We start from the raw sequence: 7,873 nt of genomic DNA, 5'->3' as shown, positions 1-7,873 counted from the left end.
ACATCTTCCTGTCCGTCGTCTCCAAACTCGATGCGTAGGCGGGATTATCGGCGGGCGTCCATAGCAGGACGTTCCCATCATCTCCAGCGGAAGCCAAGAGCTCTCCTGTGCGGGCGTAAGCGAATGAAAAGCAGTTCAGAGGAGACGGAGAGTTATACACACCTCGAGGACACCATCTGACAACGTTGACTGCTTGTGTGTGCTTGCGGAGGGTCGACAGGTAGGTCACCTTGCGTTCATCCGCATTGCTTTCGATGCTCCATAGCTGTTTGTCGCTCAGGTCAGCTCGGATTTCGGCGATGCTGCTCCAGCTCGATGGTGCCTACCCTGACGTTGCTGTCGCCGCCTGCGGTTGCGAGTCTGCCTTTGCCCTGTCGTTCAAAGTGTGCAGAATAGATGGGACCGTTGTCGTCGTGCCAGGCCACCAAAAGCGGAGCGGCTTTCATGGTGATTGCGTTGCTGGCATGCGAGCCAGGAGAGGGCGTTTGGTGTGCACCACGGAGAGGTGGGGAGTGGGGGGGGGGGGGGGGGAGGCGTGTGGAAGTGGAAGTGGCAGTGGCAGTGGTAGAGTGACGGAGTGGAGAGGCAAATAGCAATGGCCAGGCAGTGTGCAGTGTTCCGGTGCTGCTTGAAGCACGAGGTTACCCGCTACCGCCAGTCCCAGCTGCAGTTCGAGATGGAGAAGTGCAACGGCTCAGGCTCAGGCTCAGGCTCAGGCACAGGCTCAGGCGCAAGCTCAGGCGCAAGCTCAAGCTCGCCGGGGTCAGCTCTGCACAATGCACAATGCACAATGCACAATGCACCACACGTCTGTCTGGCAGTTCGCGGCAGTGTGAGGAGCAGACGCGCTCCCAAGGCCTGAGGCAGCTGAGAAAGTCGCGCACTGTACAAATCGGATCGTTGCTGCTGCAGCTGCACGCAGATTGTCTGACAATGTCTGTGCGCCGGCGACCTGTCTCTTGTCTCGCTCTCTGTCTCTCGCGGCGACATCTCACCACACTACTAGAATACTGCAAGCAAGCTGTGCACGCCCGAACATTATTGCCTGCCCAGTCGAGGCGTCGAGGCATCGCAAGGTCTCACCTCGACTCGACGCCCCATGTCATGTCTCATGTCATCAATGTCTGACGCTGGAGTGCACTGCTTCAGCTTCATCAATTGGCGCATTTCTACTTATCCGTCTCGTCGGGCCTCACGTGCAGCGCAGCGCAGCCAATGTTCTCCTGTATCAGCACCCTGCCAGCACCCTTTCATTCAACGCCGCCATACGCATGTGCGAGACCAATGCTTGTCGTTGTTCTCGACACTGACCTGTCATCCAACCCTTGGCCAGAGATCGGCTAGGTTAAGTCGGTCGCGCGCGCGACTATAATTAACGCGCAATATAGTGCGATTATTATTAAGTCGCAGGTATAACTCGCAGGCATACAATATATGGATTTTGCAGTAGATTAGACCTAAGACCTAAGACAATAGATTATAGATATTAACCCTTCTAAAAGCAGTCTCTAGAGCTACTTCTTCTACGTATTCGTTATAAGCAGGCAGATTGCTATTCAAACTGTCGCTAACAACGTTATAGATAGCGCTCTATAACAATACTATAGCATTAGCTACTACTATAACCTCTTCCTCGTCTATTTACTAGAGCTATTCCTAAGTAAAGTCGCCGCTAGTAGGTAGAGTCGTCTACTTCTGCTTCTTATTACTATTATTATTTAAGACCTCGCTACGAAGGACTCGATAGTTAAAGTAGATAAAGATTAGCTAATTAAGCCGCTCTATAGTTAGACGAGAACGGAGCCTTATCTATATTAGTTTAAGGGCTAAGAACGTCCGCTTAGTAGTTATAGTATTAGCTATAGCTTAATAAAGCCGTAGAGCGTATATTACTAGCAATAGTAAAGTAGTAGCCCTATTACTCTAGAAGATCTTTATATTATCGCTATAGCGTATCTAGTAGTCGTTAGAAGCGGTAAACGAGCCTCTCTTATAGATATAATCGTACTAAGCGGCTTCGATAGCAAGCTGCTTCTCGGTATCGTTTATAGTAGCTCTTAAGGTATCGAGTATAAGGGCTTGCTTAGTAGAAGTCGGCTTTACGCCCTACTAGACTATCGCTAGGTTAAAGAAGTATACTACCTAGTAATACTTAGTTGTTTGCCGTATAAACCTCTCTTACTATCTAGTAATAGTTGCAGTCGACCTACGAGTAATAAGAACGTACTAGACACCTTCGAGAAGCTTACGAATAGGTAGAGGGCTAGTATCGACCTGCTTCTCGAGAATAGCTTTATAGGCAAGCTAGCGAGGTATTACCTTCTCGAGCGTAGCTTCTTTAGATTAAGATAAGATTAAGTAGTTATTAAGTAGCTCTAGTAGATTAATTACTGCGGAAAGATTACTCTAAAACTTATAGTCCGTAATTAAAGAACGCGCGTTATAGTCTAGAGTATAGAGAGGGTCGCGAATAAGCTCTTAAAGGGCATACTTGCTACGTTTAAGTAACTTAAAGAGGGCGATAATAGTCGGCTAGCGAGTGTTATATATACTAATAAGTAAGAAGGTCTTATTATATACCTCTTTCTATTTGCGCTTTAGAAGCTAGTATATCGCCTTTTTCCGCGATAGGTAAGAGATAAGGTGCTAAGCCTAGTCGTATAGAACCGCTATTTCTAGGTATTTAAAGAAGTCTCGCATTAACAATACGCTTCTATATAAGTCGTACGGCACTATAATAACGTAACTTAGCGCTTCGTCTTCTTCTAGTAGATATATTATCTTTAGGTTTGTTATATATATATTAAACGCGATCGAGCTAACTTTCGATAGGTCGCCGCTAGTAAGCTATTTATACTTCGCCTTTGTCTAGCGCGCGCCTTCTTTACCGCTTTTATTAATAGTCTCTATTTAGCGCGTTTCGATAGTATAGTAGCTAGTCGAGTCGACGAACGATAAGATAGTAACGCCTATACTATTACCGTTAGACGTACCGTCGATTTGTAGGTTTAACTCTTTAGCGCACTTAATCTTTACTAATATCTTCTTTTCTAGCTTCTCGAAGTACTATAGTAGCAAAACGCGTCGAATTCGCGTCGCATTCGGAGGCTCGAAAGATAGATATAATACCGCGAATAAGGCCTTAATAGCTAGCTTCTCGAAGAATATAAAGAGCTTATTCTCCTCGAAATAGACCGCGGCGTATAATTCCTTAAGATAGTTATATTAGTTGTTAGTTAACGCGACCTACGGCAATTTAGTCTAATCTATCGTACCTAGCTCTATTTTCTACGCCTTAAGACGCTTCTTATACCCTTCGATATGCTCCTTATTTCGAGTTAAGTCCTTAATAGCGTCGTATATATAAAATCGATACGTTACGCGTCGCTTCGCTCTATAGTCGTTATACTACTTAAAAAAGCGGTAAATAAGGTAGTTAGGCTTAGCTATTAAAACACGTAATAAGAGGCGGTAGTAAGGTTATCTAAGCGATAAGATATACTATCTAAATAGCAATAATAGCGATAGTATAGTATATAGCAATAAGATACGCAGTAGAGGCTAAATAATAGGAAATAGACGCGATTTAGACGATATCTATACGCTATACTCTATGCGACTTATAATAGGTACGACCTATAGAAAACGCTATACTAATAACCTACAATAGGTCGCTCGCGGTAACACGCGTGCGATTTAATATAAGTCGCTCACATCGCCGAAGCCTGCCCTTGGCCTCCCTGTTCGCTGCATTGACCATCTCTACGAGCTCGTTAAGTTACTGCATTTCTGCGTCTCTCGCTTTCCGAGAATGCAAAACCCGCCCTGCACGCTGGTCCTACTCATTTCCCAATGTCGGACTTATTCTTCAGAGAAGGCTGGCAATTGACTGTCGACGTGAACTCCATTCAACCCGGATTTTCTTCCCCACACCCTAGCCCTAGCCCTTTCCAACCAGATCGAAGAGGCAGAGGCAGCTCCTTTGAACGTGATCGTGGATGTGAGTGCGGTTGCGCACAGCCACAAGCTGGTCAGAGCTTCGCTTCGCCCACTTGGCTTGGCTTGGCTGCGTTACTTGAGTCCGGATCTACTTCGAAAACCATCTTCATCTGCGTGACAGCCTTGCAACGTGCCTGAAACCGATCCCATCCGGCCACAATAGACGCAAAGCGGAAGAAGACGGACGCGTCGCCAGTCGCTGACGTGTCGTGTCGTGTCGTGTCGTGGCGATGGGTAAAGGCAAAGCACATCTGCACGCGAGAGTCGCTTATCTCCAGAAAGCTGCTACATACTTGGCATCACAGCACATGCAGGGAGGGAGTCCTGATGACACGCGCCATCATTTGAAGCCCTCCGAGAAGCCTCGCGATGCCAGCACTGGGATCGATTTTGCCACTTCCTCTCCGCCTCAAAACCACTGCGAGAACCCCGATCCGCGGGATTCTGTCCACCACAACGCTCAGAACAACGCCCCGGAGGCTCAACTATCGCCAATGGGCGGTCTTGCCTACCATATCTCTTCACAGACCCGTCAGGTGGCTCTCAAGTCGCAGATTCGCCCGAGCTCCGATTTCAAACAGTTGAGCTGCAAAGTTTGCAATGCAGTGCTTGTGCATGACCGCACCTGCAAGAGAGCCATTGAAAATGCGTCCCGTGGAGGTCGGAAAACGCACGCCAATGTGTTGGTGGTGGAATGCATTGCATGCGGCACCAAGAAACGCTATCCAATTGGTGCCAAGCGACAGCAGCGAAAGAAGCTTCGAGCGGTCATAGGAGACGGCACCCCGTCCGATCCCACTCAGCCCGTCCATTGACATCCGTCTGTCTACGGTATTGGATGGCATCAAAATGTAGTGCTTGATGGCATGCGCCTCATGTGCACATGCCGTTGCTGCGCCTATCCAAAGAAGATGTTGAGACGCTGCTTCCGCAAAGAGAACGTCTCCCGAAGTCCAATCTCACCACCTGCTTGGCTCTGTTCGTCGGGCAGAAGTAGCCAACCTACAGCAGAACTCTTCCCAACCTCATGCTCTAAAATGCATGGCGAGTCATTGTTTGAAGACCGCGCCAGTTGGGACCACAACGGTCGGCAAACTGCTGCAAGTAGACGAAAGTCTGTTCTGAAAGATGCATGAGCAAAGGATCATGTGCAATCGGATTGTGTCGCGAGGACGGGTTCCTGTGCCATGTGCGGCACGCCCATGCATGTACAACATCGGAAGCTAAATCGAACGACTTGGATCCCTCGAATCGCATGATGAGTAGCTCGAGAAGCCTGCGCGCTGGCCGCTTTCCGACAAGAACGCCTGAGCCAGTATGGACAGTGTTCCTTGACGCCAGATTGCTTTGTTTCAACGAGCCCATGCATCAGCCCCGATCTTGGCATCACAGTAGGTCTCAGAAAGCGGATTATTCTTCACCATCAAGTTTGGCCACTCATGCTTCAAGCATTACGCCAATACTGGGGAGCGCCCTCTAGAAGAGCTCATTCCTTTGTCGAGCTATCTCCTGATACGCTTGCTCGTCACAGAACCGATCAAATGCATGCTGCATGCAGACAGGAATCAAATGGAAGCGTACTCAGACGATTCGGGCCGCATGCGATCTCACAAATCAGATTCCTTCCCGCCGTAGCCAACTGCCTGCATATGCCGTCACAGCCATGGCCACGCCGGAGGTCGCAAATGAGAGCATGCTGCAAGGCGGCCGACTGCGCTTCCTGTCCTGTCCTTAAGTAATATCCACCATGGCTCAATGGATGCTCCTCATGGGTAGACAGGCGAAGAACCTCAAGCTATTCACTCTTGACTACATTTCAACGGCTGTCACGATGATCTGGAAGAGGTTGACGCAGACCCACGACGATCTTGCAGGGAATCCGAAGCGTAAGGATACCCTCCGCGAGCTGTCCTTTGGGACCTGTTCTGTTGCGTTCCAGCAGGACGGCGCTCGGTCATGCTGCGCGGTGCTTGTGGCATTGAACGATCGAGCCTGGCTTCAATGCTTCGGAGGGTAGTGTTCATGACATCAATATCGTCGTTCAGGCTTGCCAGTGTTGTGTTGTACCTCTCAGCAAGCTGAAGCACTTTCTCCATCGTGCCATCCTTCCTGGTGGTCAGGTCAGCTTAGACCCGGACACTCCAAGCATGTAGTTGTTCATCTCCGGACCTACTTCGTTGGAGGAACATCACGATACTTGCAGCTCGTGGCCTGCTCTGAACACGGCTGACAAGGCTCGCCGCCATCGCACTTTTGCTTGCGCTTGCGACATTCTTCACATGCCTGCGAATCATCAGCCTAGGTCGTAGGGAGACGGTGAAAAGCGCACTGTTCTGGTCCGCTTGATTCTTCTTGCATGCCGACCCGAGTCTGAATCAGACGGTGATTGCTGAGATTGCCGTGTTCTCTCTGCTTGTCTGGACGCGCTTGCCGGTGCTCTTGGGACTTGGAACACGACCGGGCTCGTGTTGGAAGGCTGATACTGCTGGGGCATGTACATTACTGCTTGACCATTGCCTGAGTCTTGTGCAGCGTACGTGGCCATTTCTGGGGCATATCCGTATGCGGCATTTGGCAGAACTGACGCGTACGGTGCTGCCGGCTCTTCGTATTGCTGCCAGTCTGGATCCATAAACCCGTCATACGTAAAAGAGCTCATCTTCGCGTCTTTAGCTCCAGGAAACCTCGCTAGGTCCCAAGAATCGAATAAAGTTCGAGATCCGGTCTAGCACGACCACTGCAGAGAGACTGAAGCCGGAGTAATAGAATTTGACAATTATTAGGACAGCGTAAAGGGTCCGACTGAGCCCTTAAAACGCATGGACAAGGACCTTGAGTGGGTGCCGCGGCAAGGGAGTGTGCTTTCCCATGAATAATGGACTGAAGACAGAGAGGATGCACACTGCACAGTACGTTGTCGCCGAACCTCATTTCGACGGATTCTAGCCCAAAGCGTTCAGTGCTATTGCTAGCGGGCAGTACCGATCGCGCGCATTGGTGTCGTGCATAGCTGAACTCAATTCGCATCTATGGAATAGCAGCAAGCATGTCTGATGCGCGGAACAAAATCGCGCCCTCACTAGATCCAAGATGGCCAACTTTCGGCAACACCGTATACAGTCTACGGCTCGGATATCACTCCGATGGTGCAGAGGAGGCAATACCCAGCATGTAGAAGATCAGCCTTGTGATCTTGTTGAACCTGGTCTAGAACTTCGTGGCTGGCCCTGAGACCGGTGTCCTGCAGTCATGGTAACACCCGAGACCTTGGTTGAGGCAAAATGACGCGACGAAAGGGGGGACTCTGGTTGGACATGCTCACTGGCTTATATGCTCGACCCAGCTCGTCAACCATCCCCTTAGGCCCCGACCGCTTGCTATCGATTATAGCATAATCGCGTGGATTATAGCCACATCGATTATAACAACTAGTATAACCTGTTATTGTCCGATTGTAATCGATTACTACTTTCTAGGTTATATAGTATGCTCGTAATCTCGCTATACTATTACTATATATAGTATAATCGGTAAAACTAGGTCTAGAGGTAGTTTTAAAGCTATCCGTACGCTAGTTAGACTTCCGCCTAGCGCCGTAGTATCTACCTCTTTTTAACGCTATAGAATTCGATAGTATAGCGATTTAGAGGTATAGGTAGACGATAGACGAGTTAACGGCCTTATTATTAGCGCTAAGCGCACTTAGCGCTATAGTACCGCTTTTCTTCCTCTAAGAGGTACTACGCTTCTATAGGCAAGGCGCCTATTAACCGAGCGGCCGTATATCGACCTAAGTTAAGCGTAATAAGTTTAAGAAAGAGGCGTTTTAAATACTATATAGACCGTAGCGATATTGTTACGATCGGACGCGTTA

At 49.0% G+C, this 7,873-nt stretch overlaps 3 protein-coding genes across 3 annotated transcripts in view; 1 reads left to right on the top strand and 2 right to left on the bottom strand.

The window, feature by feature from the left end:
• Positions 1 to 446, bottom strand: part of MYCFIDRAFT_184373 (uncharacterized protein) — a gene marked incomplete at both ends in the record, with an annotated part of 3,006 nt that extends 2,560 nt beyond the window's left edge. Inside the window, 3 exons of the mRNA XM_007922589.1 lie at positions 28 to 105; positions 163 to 265; positions 327 to 446. Coding sequence (XP_007920780.1) covers positions 28 to 105; positions 163 to 265; positions 327 to 446 — 301 coding nt within the window. The remainder of the gene's footprint in view (positions 1 to 27; positions 106 to 162; positions 266 to 326) is intronic.
• Positions 447 to 4,502: 4,056 nt separating this feature from the next.
• MYCFIDRAFT_112416 (uncharacterized protein) lies at positions 4,503 to 4,790 on the top strand (the record flags this gene model as incomplete). The annotated part of the gene is made up of 1 exon (XM_007922588.1): positions 4,503 to 4,790. A coding segment is annotated over one exon (288 nt), but the record flags the coding sequence as incomplete, so codon positions are not given.
• Positions 4,791 to 5,501: 711 nt separating this feature from the next.
• Positions 5,502 to 7,354, bottom strand: MYCFIDRAFT_169137 (uncharacterized protein; the record flags this gene model as incomplete). Its single annotated transcript, XM_007922587.1, has 19 exons — positions 5,502 to 5,547; positions 5,581 to 5,605; positions 5,640 to 5,710; positions 5,746 to 5,764; positions 5,803 to 5,808; positions 5,830 to 5,919; positions 5,945 to 6,104; positions 6,140 to 6,168; positions 6,192 to 6,249; positions 6,279 to 6,350; positions 6,381 to 6,484; positions 6,511 to 6,724; positions 6,817 to 6,879; positions 6,908 to 6,941; positions 6,982 to 7,049; positions 7,080 to 7,097; positions 7,139 to 7,240; positions 7,266 to 7,303; positions 7,339 to 7,354. 19 exons carry the CDS (start codon positions 7,352 to 7,354, stop codon positions 5,502 to 5,504), a joined length of 1,233 nt encoding a protein of 410 aa, XP_007920778.1.
• Positions 7,355 to 7,873: the final 519 nt, after the last annotated feature.

The sequence above is a fragment of the Pseudocercospora fijiensis genome, assembly GCF_000340215.1.
Source record: "Pseudocercospora fijiensis CIRAD86 unplaced genomic scaffold MYCFIscaffold_1, whole genome shotgun sequence".
Taxonomy (NCBI): Eukaryota; Fungi; Ascomycota; class Dothideomycetes; order Mycosphaerellales; family Mycosphaerellaceae; genus Pseudocercospora; species Pseudocercospora fijiensis.
This window is presented reverse-complemented; position numbering and strand designations above follow the sequence as displayed.